The 24,469-nt window shown below is 35.3% G+C and overlaps 1 protein-coding gene and 1 pseudogene across 1 annotated transcript; one reads left to right on the top strand and one right to left on the bottom strand.

Moving 5' to 3' along the window:
- The first annotated feature begins 10,618 nt into the window (after positions 1-10,618).
- LOC103967940 (cation/H(+) antiporter 15-like) lies at positions 10,619-14,206 on the top strand. The gene is made up of 3 exons (XM_048585222.1): positions 10,619-10,724; positions 10,814-11,553; positions 12,197-14,206. The coding sequence occupies exons 1-3, from the start codon at positions 10,619-10,621 to the stop codon at positions 13,520-13,522; spliced, it is 2,172 nt and encodes a 723-aa protein (XP_048441179.1). The 3' UTR covers positions 13,523-14,206.
- A 717-nt stretch (positions 14,207-14,923) lies between these two features.
- On the bottom strand, positions 14,924-20,006 carry LOC103967925 (annotated as a pseudogene).
- Between the last annotated feature and the right edge of the window lie 4,463 nt (positions 20,007-24,469).

The raw sequence follows: 24,469 nt of genomic DNA, 5'->3' as shown, positions 1-24,469 counted from the left end.
CATAGACTTTATACATTTAACTAGTGATAATGGGTCTTATTCTAACACTATAACTTATGGCATTAAGGCACCTAAATTAGGTCTTTATCTTGCCTTGCCCCAGTTACTAGCCTTATTACCTTGCTTTGTTTCTGCACTTGAATAACGGATACAACAATGCATTTATTCTACGAGTAAAGAGTTTGGGCTAAGCATATGAGTGCAAATGAGCGTGGTCACGTATAGGGCTGGAAAAAAAAAAACCGAATTTCCCGAACCCAACTCGAAAAAAAACTGAACTCAAAAATCCCGAAACTTCGGTAACCCAAACCGAAGTAGTCCGAAACTTTCGGTATGGGATTCTGTTTCATTAAACCTTTAGTTCGGTAATCCTAAACTGAACAACTATATTAATAAATAATATGTATTTAATTTAAATTAGAAATTATAAACTATTTGGACCGTTGGATTGATTGAGATTTAATCTCAACCGTCCAATCTAAGTTATAGTGTTTCACACTCTCGCTCTCTCAAATTTCTCATCGAAGCCTCAACCCTCAACCCTTTCATCTCTCTCGAGTTCTCACTTCTTCACCTCTGTTCTCTTCTCTGCCTCTACATTTCTAAGGTCAGTGGCTACGACTACTACCATAACAGTTGCCTCTTCATGTCCTGCTGTTGTTGCCCTTTCTTCCTCTCTTCTTCCTCCTCATTTGTATCTTTTCAATTCCCAAAACCCCAAAATAGCTATTCTTTCATCTGCGTCGTCTCTGCTCAACCCAAATCCTCCGTTCCTCGCTACAAGCTTCGCTAACCTGCCATCACCGCATCAGAGCAAAAACCTATCCTTCAGGTCTTCATGATTAATTATGTGGTTTTTTTTAATGGCTTGTAGTCTTTTCTCAAAAAAATTAAATAAATAAATAAAAAATAAAAAATAATAATAATAATAATGGGTTGTAATTTGATTCTTTATTTGATTTGAATTTTGTTTTGGGATCTGTTTGTTTGATCATTTTGAGCTTTTTACAGAATTTTTATTTTTAGTTTTGTTTTGAATTGCAGAGTGATGGTGCAATTTGGCTTCATATGAATTGGATTTGGGCATGAAGGATCAATCTCGATCCGTCCTGATATCCTGAAAAAAATTTTGGGCTTCCCGAAGTTCGGGAATCTCAGAAATTCGGTTCGGTTTCGGATTTGAAATCCCGTTCCGAAATATTTCAGTTTGGAAATCAGGATGGTGGTTTCGGTTCGGTATCCCATACTGAACCCTAGTCACGTATAATGTCAAACAAAACTCATAAAACTGTGGTTTTGTAAAATATAAAATAAAATGAAATATTTTCTTTCTAACGAATACTATTTTAAAAGGTTCCCACAAATTAAAGCATCAACTTAAGAATCTTGCTGGCAATTTTGTCAAGGGAGAAAAGATAGCAAGCAAGAAACTTGGTGTGTAGTTTAAACTTTAAGATCTGGCTTTCCTTATCAACGTTGTAATTGTATCACATATGCTTAAATTAGTTTTAGAACATACTTTACAAAAATGGTTGCTATTAAATATTCACATCAAGGTTGTGGCACATCACCTCAAGGTTGTGGCACATCACCTCAAAGGTTTGTTCATGCATATGTATTTCATGTTTAACATCTGATATATTTTGACTAGTGACCTTGTCGCGTCAAAATTTCTCGTTGTTGTCCAGCTAACTGAGCACGCAATTTAAGATAGTCCACATGCAAAATTTCTCGTTGTTTGTAGAAATCAAAGGTTTTGTTTTAATAGGATTAGAGGATTTCATTTCCTTTTTAAAGAGAAAGTTTATAATTTTGTGAGGGTTTGTTTTTCCTCTCCATCTTATATCTCCCTAGGAGCATCAAGCATTCTTTCTAGGTAATATTCTTCTTTGAATATTTATACTTCTTTGAAAATGCTTGTTTAAATCTTCTTATATGCTCAATTGTTTTGGCTAGGAAATTTTACATTTTCAAAGAGTTTTTAAAACCTTGGATTGCCTCTTGTGTTCGTCATCAGAAACCCTAGTCATAAAGCCATCTTCATGCATTAAACACCCAATCATTGTAGAATAGGGTTGCATGTCATTCATGGTTTTGTTTTAATTTTATGGTCAAGTTCTTCAAGTTTCATCTTTAAACTGACCCGTTTTTTGATTCTTGTCAGTTTCTTCTTTCAACTGTTTGACTTAGAGAAACTGACTGGTCATTGAATCCAGACTTGATTAGATCATTATCATCATATCATTTTGCATTTGTTGGTATTGGTCTCGATGCCACAAGGTGAAGAGTTCAGGATGAACTGTCATCTTGTGAAGACTAGAGACAACTCCATTTCGATGCCACAAGGTGATGACCTCATGAGGAGCAACCACTTCGTAAAGACCGAAGGAATCCTTAACTCGTGCAAAATAAGGTTTCACAAAAGTAAAGCTGATTTGTCAATTAGATCTAGAAATTGAGCTTTGTGTGGATCTTTGTATAAACGTTATTTGCATTAGTGTATTTGACTCAATGAAGGATACCTCATTTTTTTACCTTCCATCTGGTACCAATTTCACAAGGTTAGATTTTATCATAAACCAAATGAAATTTAGATGCAAAAGTTTAATTGAGGATGAACATGAACATGAATTGTTGGATTTTATGTTGGAAATATTGGCGATATGGATGCTACTTCTCCAACAACAAATCACATAAGATAAATATTAGTTTATGATACTTTTCGTAGCCATAGTTAATTACTTAAAATAAATGAACAGAATAATATACTCATCTTTTATAGGGTAGAAACCGTTCTTTGTCAATCCTTGATTAGAACAAGATTTTTAGGTTCAGAAGTGTAAATTCATTGTCTTTAAGAGTAGATTTTACTCCCCTAAGACAATGTCTCGGTGTAACAGGTTATGGCGCCCATCCCTTCCAGATACAACAACCTATGATCCTCACAATAGTTGGATCAAGTGAACGACTTGATTCTTTCCCTTGGCATATAAGAGGTGAAAATTATGATAGCATTTAAGAGAGTACAAGAGATTAGGAAATGAGAGGATGGTAGGATTCTTTTCAACTTGGTGAGGTTTGTAGGAAAGAAAAAAGATTACTCCACACTAATTCTTAGCTTAAGCTTCAGTGAGAGGATAGGACAAAGTAGGCTATAATTAGGCGTTCAAAAAAAAAAAAAAAAAAAAGTAGGCTATAATTAACAAGGTCACGTTGGCCAAATAATAGGAATTCGAAGAGCATATCGCACAATCAAATGCCAACATTATAAGCCCCTTTAAATGCATCAGTTTTGATTTTACAAATAAAAACTGAAATTAGGACTTTAAAACAAATTGAATAATATTAAAGTGACCAATGACAATGAAGAGTTGTATTTGAAATACCCAGTAAAAAACTTCCAACATTTTATCCTCACCACGTACTATGAGTTTTGTTTCCAGTGATGAACATGAACCTATTTTTTAGATTGGAATTTGTGATATTACTAAATTTGGATATATGGGTTTTGTTTTCTAAGTAAAAAATTAATGTGAAGTTTAGTTTTATTTGGCTTTTTGAGCATATATCAAATGATTTTTTGGTTTTTCGAGATTGCATGACAGATTAATCAATGAAGTCTTGGAATTTTTTTTGTTGATATGTTAGTCCCTTGCAACTGTTATTACATTGCTTGTACTCGTTTTTAGGTGAGTGAAAATATCTGCAGGTTGGTTCATTGGAACTGATTATTCTGGTTCTGGCACAATCTGAAATTTAATTTAGTAGTATGTGATACTAATAACTCACACTATTTTTGAAACTAAATCAAAATAATCTACTTTATTTTTAGAACTAACAAAATAACTCACACTATTTATGAAACTGAAATAAAATAATCTACATTATTTTTTAAGTTAAAGCAAAATAACACACACTATTTTTGAAATTGAATCAAAATAAACCAACAAAATAACAAACACTAATTCTAAGACTGAACCAAAATAACTTATAATATTTATGAAATTATAAAAAAATTACCTACTATTTTTAAAAACTGTACCAAAATAACTCAAATTATTTCTAAAAACTGAATCAAACTAACTTATACTATTTCTGAAATTGAACCAAAATAACTCATACTATTTCTAAAATTATAGCAAAATTACCCACACTATATCTAAAAATTGAATTAAAATATCTCACAATATTTATGAAATTATAGCAAAATTACCTACATTATTTCTAAAAATTGACCAAAATAGCTCACATTATTTCTGATATGAACAAAATAAATAATATTTCTGGAACCACATCAAAATAACAAATACTATTTTTGAAACTGAATCAAAATTAACTCACACTATTTCTAGAACTACAACAACATTACACAATATTTTTGAAACAAAATAACCCATAATATTTCTAGAACTACATCAAAATAATCCACACTATATGTGAAACTAAACCAAAATAACTCACACTAATCTGAAAGGGAACAAAATAACAAATACTATTTTTAAAATAAAATCTAATGAAATAACCGGTCTTCGATCATGAAAAGCAAAATGAAGGAAAAGCAGAAACTGGTCTTTCGGCCTAACAAAACCTCTCCACACGTAGAACAGCATGAAGGGAAAGCATCTAAATTCCAATCCCGACTGGATGCGAGTGTATCTTAGCAAGCAAGAAAGCATACAATGGGAACATACTACCACAATTCTCCCTTTGGTAGGCCACCACCTAAGGCAAGGTGTAATGTAAAGCAGCTACTAGGAAAATTTTCACAGAAATGATTGTCTTCGAATTCATTCCTCTTAATTCATAAAGTTTGTAGATTTAGATCAGTAAAATTTTGATCTTACAGCTAAATTATTATAATTTTTAAAGTAAATTTATTTTTGTAGTTGTTTAATTAAACTTCAATGATTTAGATTTGTCCTTAATGAATTACAAAGAAGGAATGCGAAACGATCATTTTCAAAATTCACTGCAAAACGACAGAGTTTGAAATAATCTACATTAATAGCGATGTGATATGACCAGTAGATAAAGAAGCACATGGACCAAAGCTCGACCAACACTTCCTTATCCTGTAATCAAATAAACCAAATCAGCTATTTATAATGAAAACGACTGAAAAAACTTGAAAACTTTAAGTTTTAAAGATAAGGGTAATATAAAAGGTAAAGTAATAGTATTAGGATTGATTTTTTAATGTAAAAATATGATTTCTCGTTAAAGTAAACGGACTATGATTTTGTTAAAACTTCTCTATTTATATGATATGACATGACGAATAATTAATGAAGAAATTTTCAATTTTCAATTTTATTTGATATTTAAGTTTTAATGAGGTAATCGCATACTTATAAACTAGACTTTACGCATGTGCTCACGCGCGTGCAAAATATATTTTTTGAATTACAACGCGTTAGATGCGATTTACACGTTTTAAATGTATTTATATATGTAAATTAACAAAAGAAAATTAAATATTTGAAGTAAATGAATAATTTTCGATCATGCTAGAATAAACCCCTCATAAACCAATTAAAATCGTTAAATTAACATAATAAAAGCGGTGTGGATAAAATTTACATTAGGAATAGAGAAAATAATATTTAATAAACAATTAATTGAATTACATTATTATTAATCAATTATGAGGCTAAGCGCACTCCCTCCCTTTAGTATAGATAATATTATTTGTTAAAAAAAAAATCATTTGACAATTAATATAATCACAATATTATCCGCGTACGAAAGACTTTTTTTATAAAAAAAAAATGATCATTTGACAATTAATTAAATCACATTATTATACGCGTGCGAGAAATTTTTTTTAATAACCGACACTTTGCATTTTTAATTAAAAATTGAGAAATAATATTTAGGGTTAATATTTGTTTACTATCCTGAAGTTCCATAGTTTTCAACATTTAGTACATGAAGTTTTTTTATTCTAGAGTCATACCTCAAGTCTTAATTTTAGGACAATTTCATACCTTCGTTAAATTTTCTGTTAGAATTTCTATTAATTTGTGACATGACGTTTACATGAATAATAATTGGAAACCACATATCAATATAAGCCCATTTCAATATTAAAAAATTCAAAAAAAAAAAAAAAAATGAAAAACCATCGTCTCCTCCCTCATCCTCCTGGACCCTCTCCCTCCCTTTCCCCCCATCTGCACCCTCCCTTCTGCCTCATTTTTTTTTCTTGAACTCGACGCCGCCGATTTGCAGTCGGGTGAAGAGGTGAAGCGCAAAGCCCTTTATCCAACCCAGGAGCTGGGTGGGACAAAACGATGGCATTTAACTAGTGGAGGACTCCAGATCTGAGAAGCAAGTCGAGGTCGGAAGCTGATTGGAGAGGGAAGACGAAACCATATCGAGGTCGCTCTGCATCAGGAGCTTCCCGCCGACGACTCGGCGTCTGTACATTGGTCAGCGACGGCAGTGAGGCGCTGGAGAGGAATTGAGGTAAGAGGGTGCGGAGGAGGGGGTTCTGGGCCCGTTGGGGGGAGTCGGAGATGTCAGCTTGGAGTGGAGGGCGGTCCAGCGGCCGACAAAGGAGCGAACGGTAAGGGAGGAGCAGAGGAGGAGGGACAGCGTGGAGTTGATGAGGTCGAGGAGGGTTTGGAGTGGGTTTGCGGTGGCGGGGCGCGATGCATTTGGGAAATAGGGGGCCAGATTAGAACCGGGTCGGGAGGGTGAGTGCATGGCGATGAGGGAGGGGACGATGGGTTTTTTCGTTTTTTTTTTTTTTGAATTTTTGAATTTTTTGAATTTTTTAATATTAAAATCGGTCTATACTGACATATGATGCCCAATTATTATCCACATACGTACTGTGTCATTAGTTAGCAGAAGTTTTGACGAAAAACTTAACGGATGTACGAAATTGTTCCAAAATTAAGACTCGAGGTATGAGGTTGGAATAAAAAAAATTTATGTAACAAATGTTGAAAATCACGAAACCTCAGAGTAGGAAATTAAGATTAACCCTAATATTTAATAAACAATTGCGTGCTAAATGCATTTTTTTAATCGTTACCCGTGATTTATACATTTTAAATGTTTTTGTACATTTGTTTATTTTTTTTCTTTCTTCCGTTTCATTTTTTATTCTTTTCTCTCTTCCTACTTGTATTTATATTATATTTTATGATAGCCAAATTACCCTTACTGCAGTCAATTTTGCTGTCGTATTTCTTGTGGCTGAGGGGCATTTTGGTCCAACCATGCGTGGCCCCAAATTTTGGCTGCATATGCACTGTTCATCCCAGCTAAGACAAAATTATTTAAAAATAAATTTACCAAATTACCCTTGGATTATTTTATGCATTTATATTTCATGCTTTGAAATTTTTTTGGTCGAGGTGTATTTTCGTCCAATTATTTTTTGTCATCCGCATTGACACTGTTTTACACTGTGCGCTTTTCCACTGGCTTTCTATACATATAAGATAAGATAAGTGCAGGTTTATTTCTAACCGGATGAGGTTTCTGTCAAGGGCATGGGTTGGAGAAAAAAATTAGAGAACTTTAAAGAAAATCTCATAGTACTGTTTATTTTAAAGAAAAATCATATTTTTACACTAAAAAGTCAATCATGATACTATTCACTTTATCCTTTATTTTGTCCTTATCGTTAAAACTCAAAGTTTTCAAACTCTTTTCATTAATTTTTCTAAAAAATTATTGATTGTTAGGCTTTTAATTCAACTCGTGTCTTTTAATGTTTGTTGGGCATATGACAAATGAATAGTTTTGTTCTTATGATTAAATTTTACATTTTTTTTTTGTTAAATAATAGTTTATGGTGATTTTTGGTTAAATTTAACTTAGTCCAATTTTTTTTTATTAAAGCTCCCAATTTAAAGAACTAATGTGAATGTTTACTATAATAGGGATGTGCTATCCACACACTCTTTTTTTTATTTCTCATACACTTCTTATTAATTTATGTCCTTTAATATTCTTCAATTCACTCGATCCGATGACTGAAAATTAAAAGAGTGAGTGAGAAGTAAAAACAGATGTGTAAATATCACACTCCAATTAATATTAGTCAAAATAACATTATGAAAACCTAGATATATATAAAATGGATGACTTTGTGTTACTAGCTCTAACTTTATCTAGTGTACAAATGACTGAAAACAAGAATATATCATTTCGTGATACTATTCTAGTATTTTTTTTAATTATCTATAGGCTATAGTAAGTTAGGATATGTCAACGTTGACTAGGGAAAATAAGGACCCTGTTTGCGGGCTGGCACCAAATTTTAGTTAGGACTTAGGAGTCATACAAACCTATTGAATTAATTGTATGCATGAAAACCCCAAAAGTGGTCTATCCTGGATTAAGAAGAATATGGCAACCAAATTAAGCGGAAAACCATACGTTACAGCTAGCTTAGCTGCAGCTAAACAACTAATCAACTAACTGAACTAGTTGCTAAACTCCCGAAACTACAATTATTTTCAAGTGTACTTCCTATTTAATTAGTATTGAGCGCTTGTCTTCGATGCTTTTTCTTTCTTTCGTTAGTTCTCTGTGTTTGCTTTTGCCTTGGACCAATTGCAAATGATGAAACCCTAGCTAGCTAATTAATCTCTTGAATTTAATTAGAGAACAGATTTCATAGTAATTAATAATGGATTCTCCGGTTCAAGAACATGGGAATGGTTGGCAAATCTAGAAACTATAAGGGTCTGTTTTAATAAAACGTTAACACACACCACTAGATTGTGGAAGGCTAAAAAATGCCTTGCTTTCAACTCTTCCTCTCTTCTTCATCCAACAATCTGTCATCATGTCCGTTTGTTACATTGTCAAGCTTCTCCTTCCTCCTTTCCACCAACCTCGTATCATTTCTCACATTATTGTAAGTTGTAATTCTCTCTTCTTCTCAATATATTATCTCTACACATGTATGTGTGTGTGTGTTTATCTCTCCTCGATTTATTTTTTTTTTTCTACTGATCTGCATTCACTCTAGATCCGTGGCAACCGCAAGATACCAATCTGCATCATTACGTATTCATGCATGCACCTTTCATAATGTTAGAGAGATTAAATTTGGAAACTAAATTTGCAAATTAAATGATATGTCACCAATAGGAATAAACACGTTTATCAACATTTAAGTAATCAACTAATCATCAACTTCCATGTCATTTAATTTTCAAAACTTTGTCTTCAAATCTAATCTTCCTAGCATTACCCTTTTTTTTTTTATGTGACATGCTGATGCAGGTAGTATTATTAGTGCTACCACGTACTTACGCTATCAAAAGAGTTAAATCCTTACGATAGAAAATTAGCATGTATATAATTTAATGAAAATGAATGAATATACTAAGCACTCATTAATCATATTGAAAGGGTGGTGTGATTTTGGGTCCATCTGTGTTTGAGGAAACGACGTTCTAATGCGACTGTGTATTTCCATTCAAATGCACGATGACCACATATATACTTTTATTTTATGGCGTGTCATGTAACATATTTTAAGAACTTAAATTTAGTATTTCTATCATTACAAAAAAATTGATTACGAAGAACCGCATCTGTTTAATTTAGTAAGTTTCACAACAAAGATAGGTTAGGACAGATCAACGTCTTCGTTGACTTGGTAAAATGAGGAATGTACCATGTGTACTTGCCTCTTTAATTAATTTGTATTAAGCTTTCATTAGCTGTCTTTTTGTTTGCTTTTCTCTTCGATCCCAACTAATAAGGAGCTGGCTACGATGAGAAGGAAATAATATTATGGTTATGGTTGGGGTATATGTCTATACCAGTTTCAAATGATGAAAACCTAGCTAGCCGTACGTAGGTAATGGCTGCTCGGGGTCAACGACGGGGCAATGGTTGGGTAGTACTGGAGGCGAATGTAGAAACTATAAGGGTGTGTTTTAATAAAACTTTGACACACACCACTGGCTTGTGGAAGGCTGAAAATGCCTTGCTTTCAACTCTTCCTCTCTTCTTCATCCAACAAGCTGTTATCATGTCCCTTTGTTACCTTCTCAAGCTGCTTCTTACACCTTTTCACATTCCTCGCGTTATTTCTCACATTATTGTAAGTTGTAATTCTCTCTTCTTTTTAATTATCTCTTAACGTGTGTGTGTATTTATATATGTCATATGCATATATATATATATATATATATTATGCGTGAGGCAACATACATATCCTGAAGAAAGTTGAGTTTTCACCATAAAATCAATTGACAATATTAGGAGTAGTTCAACGTCTTATAAGTATTTGCAAGGTTTCTCCTTTCACCAATATGTGGATTCTTTTACTTTCACATCTTCATATATCCTACATTAATGTGTCATGCATGCACGCACTTTTCATTATTTTCTTTTTCTACATGCTGGCAGTTTGTATTGTTGGTTCTAGTTGTACGTACACTATCAAGAGAAAGTCCTTAATTTAAATAGAAAATTATCATTTTATTTATAAATTTAATGTAAATGAATGAATACTAATTGAAGCACTCATTAATCATATTGAAAGGGTGGCGTGATATTGGGTCCATCTGTGTTTGGGGGCACGGCGTTCGCTCGCAACTACGTATTTCCATTCAAAAGCACGTTGACCATAGAGACAATGGCCAATCTGGGGTTGATTTACTACATGTTCGTCCTGGGTTTACAAGTGGATTTCAAGCCAATATTCCACGCTAGAAAAAAAGTTTTGAGCATTGCCGCTGCTGGTATTCTTTTTCCCCTACCTTTTGGCTATGCCTTGTGCAGAGTCCTAACACGACAGGAGGATGGCCTTACTACTGCTACTAAACTAAAGGCTCGTACGTACGGTCCTATATTCTGGGCATCATTCTTGCCTCCACCAACTTCGGGGAACTCGCCGGAGTACTTGCACACGTGAAGCTCCTTCACTCTGACGTTGGACGAACGGCCTTGTCTGTAAGTGTTATCAGCGATCTCATCTGTTGGATTCTTCTTGTGGGCACAGTGGCCTCAACAAGTGACGGTTATCAAGTTTATACGGTCTTATCCACCTCCGCATTAATAATATTTTTAGTTTTTGTGGTTCGTCCTACCTTGTCATGGATGTTTTCTAACACCAACAACGCTTCTAACGACAACAGTACTTCATTCTACGACATGGATCCCCAAATAAGCTTCATTCTAGCCGGGGTTTTATTTTTTGGGTACTTAAGTGATGCATGCGGGGCACACTCCATTCTCGGGGCTTTCACAATGGGAGCCATAGTGCCAAAGGGAGAGCTCAAAAACGCAATTATACAGAAGGTTGACGACTTTGTGTCAAACATTATGATGTCCCTCTTCTTTTTAGTGCTTGGGATGAGAACGCATGTCCAAGAAATCATCCTTGACAAAAAAGACATACTATTTGTCTTGCCAGTTATTGTTTTGGCTTCGCTTGCTAAACTTGTTGTAACCTTCGTCGCTGCTATCATTAACAAAATGCCAATGCGCGACAGTTTCGCCCTCGGACTTGTCATGAACACCAAAGGCGTACTCTCACTAATAATCCTCAATTCTGGCAGGGACTTAAAGGTATGAATATGCATTCGCGCTTATATATAACTGGTTATCCTCAATTCTGGCAGCCACTAATTTTAGATTTTTCCTCTTGAGCAGAACTCTTTTTCAACAGGTTTTGATTGTTTACATTAATGCAAGTGTATGGGATTTGATTAATTCCTCTTGTTCATAGAATTTTAACAAAACATTTTTCATATATATGTAGCAATTTGATTTTTGTGACTGGTTTATAGATTATAGGTATAGTGTTTGATTAACGTTGGTACATATATAATCCATTTAATAGGAGTCAAACTCATGAGATGTGTTACCCATGTAATACATTTAATAATTCAACTGACCCTTATTATTAGATTCAAATTTTCCAGTTCACTATTTGAATTTTTTACTTCAATTAACGAGAATCAAACTCAAAATTTCCGATCAATTGATGAAGACCTCAAAAAAGACTATACAAGTCTCTATTTTCTTATAAAAAAAACCGAGGATTTAGTTTAATATGTGAGAAATAAAAACGGCTATATCATAAACACTTGAGGTCCAACAACATTGATGATTGACGACAATTGTTGATTTGAATTCCTTTTGTGCATTATTTATCAAATTGTAATGTTTGTCCCAGTCAATCTTATATGGCTGCATATTTGAATTTTAGGTTTTGGACCACCACACATTTTCAGTCATGATGGCTGCAGTTTTTGTAATGACTGCTGCGGTTGGACCCATTTTGAACCTGATCTACAAGCGCAATGGGACATCTAAGCAGTACAAGCATAGAAGCATAAGAAGCATTCAACCAAACTCGGAGTTTCGAGTCCTTACTTGCATCCATTCGACAAGCAATGTTTCCGGCGTCATCAACCTCTTGGAGGCTTCAAATCCCACGAAGCAATCCCCAATTTCTGTATTTGCCGTCCACCTGGTGGAGCTAAGAAGTCATGCTTCGGCCATGCTCATAGTGCACGACACATGCAACTTGAATAGGACAACCAGTGCGAGCAGTACGACTAAAAATCAAAATCACGCAAATCATGCGCACTTTTCGACATCGTCTAACAACATTGTTGCTGCCTTTGAAAAATTTGAGAGTGAGAGTGAAGAAGGCAGCGTGTCTGTCGAGGCACTAACGACGGTGTCTTCTTACAGCACTATACACGAGGACATTTGCAACCTTGCCGAGGAAAAACAGGCAGACCTTATAATTGTTCCTTTTCATAAGCAATCCACCATTGACGGAGGAATGGACAGTGGAAACGCTAGTGTTAGAGACGTCAACAGGAACCTTTTAGAGAATGTACCCTGTTCTGTGGCTGTCTTTGTGGATCGTGGCCTTGGCGATTTATCTGAAACTAAAAATGGAATTAACGGTCAAGGGCACCGTCACCACCGCTGTTCCATGCTTTTTATTGGCGGCCCAGACGACCGCGAGGCATTGGCTTATGCGTGGAGGCTGGCTAGCAATCCTATTCCAAACCCTAATATCAGGTTAACTATTGTACGATTCATTGTCGGTAAGGATGCAACAGTTGGTTCCGATCTCCTTCTCAGTAACGATAAGAATAACGGTGACCATCACGAGGAAGAAGACAATAAGATTTTGCAGGACGTAAAGGGAAACGAGAAAGAGAAGCAATTGGATGACCAATGTATAGAGGGCTTTATGCTCAATGCTAAGAATCATCCTTACATAAAACTAATTACGGAGGTAGTGAACAATGGAGAGGAAACTCTCCAACTATTAAGCGACATGGCAAGTGACTATGATCTTTATATTGTGGGAAGAGGGCAAGGAGTTTCCTCACCACTCATCACTTTTGGGCTATCTGAGTGGGGTGACTGTCCAGAGCTAGGACCTTTGGGAGATACGTTGGTGTCGTCTAGATTTGTTGCCAATGCGTCGATTATCATTGTGCATCGAGGTGCTTCTCTTGTGGATGAATCCACTGATCAACATCTTACCCAGCAGTCTATGCATGCATGACACGGCATTTTCTAAAATATATAGTGCATCAAATTGCTTTATCTCGAGTCTTTGTAAACCCTAAAAGTCGTTGAGTTGGTGATATGAAGATGATGGTTTCGACTTTCGAGTGTGTGTATATATAGCATAAAGGAAGTTTTAATGCAAAGTACTTCAGACAATTAATAATAAGGAAAAAAATAATGGAACGTAACAAATTATTAAGTTGAATTTTGGGGACACAATGATAGTATAGTTATTAAGTTAAAGTTTCTTTATAATCAAAAATTTATGAAGAAATAGTTTTCGGTGCCACCAAACTTCAATGTATTTACAATACTGCCAATATTTCTTGTCCTTGTGATTAAAGAAAGTTTTTTTTTTTTTTTTTTAGCAATAATGTGGTTCAAATTCGCCTTTGACGACTTACAATACTAAGTGACATTAAAGAAAGTTTCTCACACCCCAAACCGGGGGACATGAAATACTATAACTTTTTATATCTATGGATGCATCCAACTTCTCCTCACTGTCTAAGAGTTTGAATCATACACACAACATCCCCTACTAAACATGTCTAACAAGAATGGTGATTTTATTCCAGCAAATCACCCTCTAATCTTACAAATACACAAGTGTAGTATAATCTTGAAATTTACTTGTGTGTTTGTTTTATGCCATGGCAAAACTCCCTCCTTCTGCGATTGTTCTCTGCAAAGTTTTTTTAATACAAATATCACAAAGAACATACGAAATTCAAATAGAAACCCTTTATTGCATAATAACACAAAATGGGAACAATTCGGGTTTCAGGAATTGAAAATTGAAAGGTCAAGAGGTGGGAGAGACCCGGTGTTTTTGTTGGGGGGCGGCGGGGGCGGGGCGCGGCGAAGAATTACCATTTAATAGATACGTTGAGAGTAGAGTTTAAGATCGGAGAACCTAGCCGTTGGCGTGTGGGGGTTCTTTCCGACTTGGGGGACCGGCTGATGGCTTCACCACAGCAATTCACTTTTTCAAGGGTCGAAAAGACTTATAAAAACATTTCAGCCTTTTGTTGGCCATCCCAGGAATCAAACACAAGACGTGTAATTCTCACTTCAAATGACATTGTGTTATTGGATCGGGATGTCACAGTGATGGTTGTAGCTGGTCCGTCTAAGTCCTTAAGTGTAGGTGGATCTATATGGAAGTTTAGCCTTTTTTATTAAACACAAATTTTATCCCAACTTTTTTAATTTATGATAATTGTAACTTAAGGACTAATGTTGGTAGTCTGACGAGGTCCAATTTTACCAATGTGTGATTTATTCCTAGTGTTTCTTTCGGTCTAGAAGACTAAGAGAAAAACGTCTGTAGACGTGTCTGCAAGGCCGTTGGATTAGGGAAGAGAGCTTAGACGAGTGTGGAAGGGAAAAGATAGAAAAGAAATGGGACTTCCATATCAACTTTTGGCTCAAATGATCATTCATATGTTGGTTACAATTTCTATACAAGAATAGTATTTTGGCTATTCTTACAAATTTTCCAGTGTACAATTGTCTACAGAATAATATCCTCAACTAGTATTATACACAAGGTCAAAGCTGATACAAACGTTTAATACAGTCTTTGCATTGGTCTCGTGGTTGTAAAATGATCATTTAGAAGGAACATCAAGCTGCTACTTCAACCATGAAGCCGCTATGTTGGCCAATACAATCAAATTACAAGCTATAAACTGGAGATGGATCTGTCTCGCTCTCTACATGGACTGAAACTAAAATCTCGTGCGGCGAGAGAATGAATGAATGAAGAAGTCGCTCCTAAAACTATGGCTATTGACAACTGCACAACACACTGCTCAAAATTTGAATAGAAAGCCGAAAAAATATTGGCAAAACATCTCTGCTTGATTTTGCATGCACAAGCTACTTTACAGTCATGCCAGGAGCATTTTTTACAATCCCAGCATACCTACGGTTTTCAAGCTGGAAAAAAGTGATGAATTGAGGTGACCATTTCACACTCAAGTCATGAGATGCAACCAAGAACTCAATGTCGGAAGTTTATTCCATTACTTGAAGTAGTCTTGCCGAAGAACTGTGAGGAAATTAGGGGTTGAGCCATCCTCATCCTTCTGCTTCCATTCCCCGTTGCTTTGTATGTACCATGATACTTTCGGAGATAATGGTGTGTACAAATCTGCAAGTTTCAAGAGAAATGTAAACATTTTTTTACAAAATGCAGACTACTGCATATGGAATTGAAGCCTGCAAAATTTCAATTTAAATGCAAAGAATTCATCCATGACTCATATTCTTGCATGATGGTGCAACACCGCACATTTTACTTTAAAGATGTGCATGAGAATCCTAACCATTTCACCATCACAATCAAAATCATTGCTGGTAAACCACTACACATTGGCCTTCCCATTTGAACTACTAGACCCTGCTGGATGTATACTACCATCTTATAAATAATAGTTAACAAACCGTATATATTAAGACCTGTATTATTGAGTCAATAACCCAATAAATATTTTTTGATAAGAAACAAAATTAACAAAAAGATAAAGAATGTGCACACAGGTGACAAGGAATACCATGAACATTTACCTACCTAAAGAAACAACGGAATAGAAGCCAACTAAAAGTATAAAACACCAAACGAACAAAACTAAATAACAACAGCATCCCAATTAGAGGAAATAGCATGGAAGGACCATTCCTTAAAATCTAAAGAAACTACCCCACAGGATGCCAATAACCCCATGGACTGGTAGTATAGTCCTGCAAACATAAGTCTCTCAACTCTGAAACACTGGGGAAAACAAATCCTGACCCTGAGTATGGATCTTATTGAGTACTAGTCCCATATTGGTTGGGATAAGCATTTAACAAAGCTATACCTAGCTATTTGGTCTCTCCACTTAACAGCTTAAGCATTTAGGTTGAACACTTCAATAGATCTTACACTATTTGGTTCCAGATTTCAACATTTAAACTCAGGACAGAAAATAAAGGGGAATACTTTCGGAGGTAAATGTCAACTAATAGGATAAGGCTCTGCATCATACGTTAAGCAATAGCAGTACTGCACTAAGCTTCCAAATTACAGGTCAGTGCCTATTTAACACTTAAGAATCTCCAAATAGACATGCAATCAGATACACAAGATACAAACCTGTAATTAAAGGTGGATCTGGCTCTCTTGTACTATGCAATATAGCAGTCCCAGATAACACAGTGATGAAACCGCAAAGTTCTGATGCTATGCTGCTCACACTTTGACCCGAATAATCCTACCAAAAGGGTATACGTTTTAGATTTATAACATAATGGTTACTCTCTCTCTCTCTCTCTCTCTCTCTCTCTCTCTTGCTCACACACAAACACAATTACAAAAACACACCATGTTGACATGATGATACCTTAAACATTATTGCACTGGCAAATATTGTGAAAGATGTGAACATAGCATAATAGATGGGAGAAACAATTGCTGTGTTGAAAGTATCCAACGCCTGCAACCACAAGAGAGTGAAAACCAGCTAAAAAGTTACACATTTATGACCAAAACAGATAAGATAAGCAAGTGGTTTATACAGGTGATGAATGCAGCACTTCATGCATTCACATGCTTACACAAAAAGAAAATATTAGATAAAATTCATGTATAGTTGGAGGGGGGGCAGATTTCATTTATTACCAATCTGATGCAGATAATTTCTGCTCAGACTACTTTCCTTTTATGAGAATGTGAAACAAAGATTTTATTGAATTCATATGTAAAAGTTCAATGCAGAGAACGAGATGTGCACTGTACACAGAGCAAAATTCTAGCAGTCTTCTGGTGAAATCACACAAGAATAACATAACCTCCCCCTCTTAAAAGAACTCTTCAATTTGTACAAAGGGATGTTCAAAAACAAAATTTATCCCACATCATCTCATCCTCTCCCCTTAACTATCAAATATCCTCCTAATTCTTTCCAATCAAACTACCCAAAACATATTCTGTAACTGACGTTGGTTAGCTAACAGTCTGTTAACAGGGGATGTTTGTGTTATAAAATTCAAGCATCAAGCAGTTGTACTTTGACTTATGAAGGTGCAAAGTTTATTCTAAATGCATTAAAAGGTAATAATTGCATTGGGTTAATCCTTATAGCCCAGGGTTTAGCTCACAAATTTTGGGCTCAACCCAAAACCCAAGTTCTAAACCCTAAGCCACAAGCTCTGCCTACCCCCACCCCACCCCCAGGTCCCCAACAACCCCCCACCTTATAGCCCACGGTTTACCTCACAAATTTTGGGCTCAACAACCCAACCACACCACACCACCCACCCCACTCCAAAAAAAGAAAAAAACAAAGCCTTATTCATTATAAAAGAAACACAGATACATATATATATATATATATATATATATATATATATATCGAGACATAATCATTAAAAAAACAAAAAAAAAAAAGAAACAGAAATGAAAAGGACACAAAGCTGCCATGATGCAATGTAATAGAGCATACCAAGACAAGACCATGTTTAGATAATTCAATTGAGTGATGATACAGGTAACTGGAACCATTCCAAAAATCCATGTTTGGAAGTATATTAGCTGGTTTGTGCCCTCTAATGTGAGTTTTATTAAATGATGATATAGGTAACTGCAACCATTCCAAAAATAGAAATGACAAGGACACAAAGCTGCCATGATGCAATATAATAGAGCATAACAAGATACGGACCATGTTTAAATAATTTAATTGAGTGATGATACAGGTAACTGCAACCATTCCAAAAATCCATGTTTGGAAGTATTTTAGCTGGTTTGTGCCATCCACTGTGAGTTTTATTGCAATCCCAATTGCTTTTACACTCATAACCTGCAATAGGGATAATTAATCAAATGGGCAAGCCAATGTTACTTTAAAAGTGAAGTAATGTAATTTTTTGTGCATGATGAAGAAATCAAAAGTTGATGAAATCGTTATATTTGAACTAAAATTTGGCAAGAATGGTAGAATAACTCACTGTTAATGATCCTATTATAGAGCAGATTCCTATATAAATCAGTATATTAGTTTGGCCATAGCGGGGAGCGCAGTACAACATCAGTACTAACATCACAGCTACCACTGAGGCTGTATACAAAAGAAATGCTGAAGGCAAGAAAGCGAACAATTAGAAGAGAAGAAGAAGGAGACTGAAATAAGCAGCCATTAGTTAGTAACCTTTTAGGAGCATACCAGGTTGTATTGCTAATTCCAGATTTCTTGGACCGAACTGAGAGATTGCTCTTCAGGTGAATGGAGTACAATCACAGTTGAACCCACTATACATAAAAGACACCCTAACATTCCCATTTTCTGGAGTTTCTCCTTTAACAAAAAATGTGCTAAAACAGCACTACACATATTCATCCATGGTTGAAATTGTCAGAAATATGGTTTGACGATTGAAATGTACAAAATCATAGGTACAATCAGATATGTAATAGATTGGGAAATACGGAATGTACCTAACAATAATACTCAATGCACCTAGTGGTGTTACAAGGACAGCAGGTGCGTAAACGTATGCTACAAAATTGGCTAGCTCTCCAATAACCACTGTCAATTGTCCAAAATTACGATGATCATCAACATGCAATATTCAACATCCAACCCCGTCTAGCAGCGGAGAAATGAATTGAATAAAAGAAAGGGTCAAAATTTCCAACTGAAATGAAATAGTGGGAATAAAACTTAACCGCAATCTAAATGAAATTTCGAATAGCATAGCATATCCCAGGTCATAAAAATCTTGAATTTCTTCAAATCATCATAACAGAGCCCTAGAATTAATTAAATTAAGCAGAACAACTGAACAAGGAATAAGGAAAACTTACTTGTTACCATTCCTATCCACCATAGAGGCTCCTTCAGATACCCATATCCTCCCACACCTTTCATACATTAGCAACGAAAGCGAAAAAACAAGGAAAATTAACAATCAGACACAGTCAAATCATCATAAATATAAAAAAGAAAATGCCTTGAGAAAAAAAAAATTGAAAGAACATACTGGCAGCAGGGCCGTTGACGCTGGCCCGGATGAGACCCTTCTTCTTGAAGATAAAGCTGGAGCCAATGAAGGCGCTCGAGACGACGGCCAAGATGAAGCCTTTCAAATTGCTCGAGTACATTGGCTTGGTAAATTTTTTTTTTTTTTTTTTTTTTGGAGGGGGAGGGTAATAATTTGGAGCTATGAATTCAGAGGAGGAGTAGGGAGTGGAAGGAGTAGTAGGCGGAAGGCAAAATTGCCAAATGGGTGGGGTTGCGACTGGAAGAGGGAGCCGGAGCCGGAGCGACACTCATTCTACATACAAGAATTCCCAATTACCTAAATCGAAACCCAAAACCTCGAAATTTCTTTCTTTTTTATTCGCCTCTGAACAAGAAGAATTGGGAATTGGGAATTGGGAATTGAATGATGGAATTGCTACACTACTCCTCCATTATTTTTTGATGAGAAAAATACATTTGGAATTTGAATAAAAATTAAAATTTATAAATTAGCATGTACTAATTCTCTTATTTGAATTCTTAAATATAAAAATTTAAAATTTTCAAGTGAAAAAAAATTTAGAATTTGAGACCTCTAATTCCTAAGAGCAAGCCCAACGTGGGCAAATGCTCGGAGGACAGGGGACAAAACAGGGCCCGAGGCCCCTTGGACCAGCTCCAGTGTGGGCAAGCCTGAGTGAAGGTGGAGGCCCGAGCTCCGGGCCCGTGGAGAATTGCCAGCCCGAGAGCCTGAGGCCATGTGACGTCAGCGCTGATGTCAGCCTAGCGTCAGGCATTATTTAATTTTTTTTGTGTCAGGCGCGTGCACCCCACTCTCGCGAGGGGGCGCGTCGCCGACACAAAATCAAAAAAAAAAAAAAAAAAAAAAAAACTTTTTCAGTTACCATTGGGAAGCCACGTGGCTTCCTACGGTCTGTTCAATCTCAACGATTATTTAATTTGAACCATTCGATCTCAATGGTCAAAAAAAAAAAAAAGTCTTATTTAATATTCACTGTTCGATCTGAGATCAACAGTGGATATTAATATGCTTTATAAATAAAAAAAATAAAAGAAAAAATAGTTTTAAAATTAAGAAAAGTTACTGCTGTGACACGTGGCACAATCTGGAGTGTTGGAATTCAAATTTTTTTATATCCAACGGCAGAGATTAATTAATTGAATAAAAATTTTAAAAAATTCAAAAAAATTCAAAAAAAATCTGAAATTTTTTTAAAAAAATTGTTTTTACTTTTCTATAAATACAATTAAAATTATTTTGTATTATTTTATAAATAAAAAAATGCTAATATTTTATTGCATATTGCCAGGGCTATTAAAGTGTAACGGTGGAGATGCAAATGCTATTGCCAGGGCCATTACTATTCATTAAGGGCAGTTATTGTTCATTAGGTGGATTGAATAGTGCATAGCCTGAGGGGAGGACTCCAACGCTGGAGTTGCTCTAAGTTTAAATTCCATGTAAATAGATGTTATTTGCCAAGTTCTATGATCGAGAACTTAAAAATAACAAATTACGTATTTAATTACATTGTTCTTTTAGGCTAACCAAACAAGAAAATTCACAAATTCTAGAAAATAAAATCTAGTTAATTCAATTTTCATCATTTTAAAATTCCTTAGTAATTTTAAATTTATTCATCCAAACATATTGTTAATGTGAGGTTTGATGCTTTGACAAGACGAGATGCATCTGATTTGTGGGAAATTGTCTCTCTCAAATTTGAAACAAAGAAAGATGGTGTGCTTTCTCAGCTGCAAGTCCTCAGCCCCTCCTTCCTGAATCCCGCCCCGTCAATTGTCATTTCTCAACCGGGCCATGTGCCATTGTCGTACCCATTTTATTATTCGGGAGCGATGGTGGTTGAATTTTAGTTTAATTAGAGATTTAGAGGATGTATTCAATTGGGATTTTGAGGGATTTTAATTCTTTTAATGAACTTAGGGGTATTCAATTGGGATTTTGAGGGATTTTAAATGATTCTCTAAAATTTAATGTGTATTCAAGTAGAATTTTAAGATAATTTATTAAAATCTTTAGAAATCTGGATGTATTCAATTAGAATTTTAAAGAAGTTTATAACATTTCAGGTGTATTCAATTAGAAATTGATTTTAAAGAATTTGAGAAAGTTGAGGAATTAGAGGGAGATTTCGTAGTGTATTTTAAACATCCACAAATCTCATCTCTCTCCATTAGATTTCGAGGGAATTGAATCAAAATTTTATATGGAATCTTTACAAATCCATTAAACTCCATAAAAATCCGTGGATTTATAAATCCATTAAAGTCTCTCAAATTCTCAATTGAATACACCCCCTTAGGGTGCGTTTGTTGCACCAGACTATCTCGGACTGGACTAGCTTCAGGGACTAAGCTAGATTGATTTAGTGAAGCGTTTGGTGCTGTGTCGAACTAAAAAACAGGACTCATATATTATAATATTAAATTTATATTTACAATATTTTATCATTAATTTAATCTATATATACTAATATTTTATTATTAAATTATCATTTTCCTTTCTATAACCATCTTCTGTCTTTTTATTTTGGTCAAGCTTTTAAGGGAAATTTTATTTGAACTCATATAACCTTTTTTTACACCAACTTAAACTTTAAAAGTTAATTGTCTTTTTTACCCTAGTACATAATTATCATCAAGTACAAGATGAATTTAATCATACAACTAAAATTTATCAATAAACCCAAACAAACACTAAAGCGCAAACAAATCTACAACAGCAACAATGGGAGATGCCATGGTGCTGAGATCGTCCAGGGGAGATGCCATAGTGTTGAGGTCAAACAAATCAAATGACATGCAGAAGAGGATTCTATGGCTCGTTCCTTTGTCTCCCCATGCACTTGTAGTCTTGTACTAGTATATTTCCTATGACATATCGGACAGAACAACCATGAATCGTTTAAGTTGAAAATGGCGAGGGCTTGGAAATCTTGGGGCAATTAGAGCTTCGAAGAGAATAATTATCTCTTTATCCAACTCACCATCACAAACATATATGATATATCCTCTTACCTTTATTTTCATCCATGAATGCATGTGGTAAATCAAACTCAACGATATGAAATTTCATCCAACAAAATACATCCTAAAGATAAATATTCATAACTAAAAATAGTCAGTTAAATCCTGTACTTAATTGATAGATAGTCACAACCAAGAAGGGACTTCAACTTAAACCAAAGAGGGAAGAAAAATAAGAATAAAGAAATAATAGCATTTAGAATTCAGATTCAGACTATTTGAAACAAACAAAAAACCCTTAAACTAGTGCGACAAGCTCTTTTGCAATATGATTGCAAGGACGATCATATTGTTTGTATTAAGAATTTGTCCACTTTTTCATAGTCCCAACTTGAAATGGACTTCTCTTTGCAAATTTTGGGTTTTTATTTCTAAATGAGTGTACGGATAAATCTACAAATTGAATTGGGTTTGTGAGGGTAATTTAGGTAGTAAATATGGGTTTAAAGAGGTATTGATAGTTTAATTAAAGTTAATATGGGTGAAAGTAGTAAGTTTGGTGTAGAAAGAGGTTTTATGGGTTCAAATAAAATTTCACAACTCTTAATCATCTTCCTTTCTCATTTTTTTGTCCGCCCACTGCATCCTTCCCCTTTCCCCTTTCTTTGCCATTTTATATGTGCCACTGTCTCTTTCCTTTTTCCCTTTTCTGTCTCGTTTCACCTCCAATCACTTGCTCTTGTCCTCCCTATGTTTCCCCAAGTTGCGTTGCTCTTCAAGTTCCCAATTCCCCCAGAAAACCCCAACTCCTCCCTATGAAGCTTAGGATCGCCAATTCGAATGGCGGCCATGGCAAGTTTTCCCGTTCAACTCCCTCTCTCTGTCCCTTTGATTTTCCGTCCAAATCCCTCTCTCTCTTCCCTCTGCCTCTTTTCCTATCCAACTCCCTGGGTGATAATCTGATTTTGGATGGTCTCAGATTCAAAGATTTTAGGTCGTTGGTGATGCGGTCACTGAAGATGGCTGCTTGAGATGGATTTGGAAAGACAAGAGGGCAACGACAACGTCGACAAGTAGTCATAGCTAATACCATGCTTTCGGACTACATTAGCTAACGACAGTTAACGAGGTCCTGAGTCAAACACTAGACTACACTAAATGCTAGTCCAATCCAGTCCAGTCCAGTAAGAGTTAGGGATGTCAAACAAACACACCCTTAGTCTCTTCTATATGGTTCAAAATATGCTAAAGGATTTACACGCATATACCTAAGCAATAAAGAATATGTATGAAGGAGCAAGGAATGTAGCAATAACTCATGAGGGATAAATTGAAAGCTTTCCCATAACTATATGGTTACACAATTAGGCTTAACTTTAAGTCCTTACCTATCTCTATTAGTAATAGATGAGTTAACATGACTATTCAAGATGACATCTCTTAGTGTATGCTTGTTGCAGATGATATAGTGCCTATAAATGAAACGCAAGAGGGAATAAATGTGAAGCTTAATCTTTGGCGGGAAGTGTTAGAATCTAAAGATCTTAAGTAGGATAGAGACAAAATAGACGGAGAGCAAGTTCAATGGGAATACGAGTCCAAATGAGATGAGAGTGAGCATAGTAGATTAAGAAGTACTAAAGAGTAAACACTGCTTTCATTCTCTTAAATTTATCTTGCAAAAGAACAGAGAATCAAATGAAGATCTCAACCATAAAGTACACGTTGGATGGATGAAATGGAAAAGTGCATTAGGTATGTTGTACAATCATTGTCACCTAAAGCTTAAGAATTTTTTTATACGACAGCAATAAGACTGTCAATGTTTTATGGCACGTAATGTTAGGGGGTGGGGTCAAAAATCAACGTGTGCAAAAAATGAGTGTAACATAGATGAGAATGCTTCGTTGGATGTGTGGGCAAAC

This window comes from the organism of the source record quoted next, unplaced genomic scaffold (assembly GCF_019419815.1).
Source record: "Pyrus x bretschneideri cultivar Hongxiangsu unplaced genomic scaffold, Pyrus_bretschneideri_v1 Contig1, whole genome shotgun sequence".
NCBI lineage: Eukaryota > Viridiplantae > Streptophyta > Magnoliopsida > Rosales > Rosaceae > Pyrus > Pyrus x bretschneideri.
Note: the sequence above shows the minus strand (reverse complement) of the source record. Positions and strands in the feature narration are given on the sequence as shown.

Excerpts from the sequence above, each read along its gene's own strand:
- LOC103967940 (XM_048585222.1), top strand. The coding sequence starts at position 10,619 with ATGGCCAATCTGGGGTTGATTTACTACATGTTCGTCCTGGGTTTACAA. Across the intron at positions 10,725-10,813 it reads TTTGAGCATTGCCGCTGCTG|GCTCGTACGTACGGTCCTAT; the intron begins GTATTCTTTTTC and ends ACTAAACTAAAG. Across the intron at positions 11,554-12,196 it reads ATTCTGGCAGGGACTTAAAG|GTTTTGGACCACCACACATT; the intron begins GTATGAATATGC and ends TTTGAATTTTAG.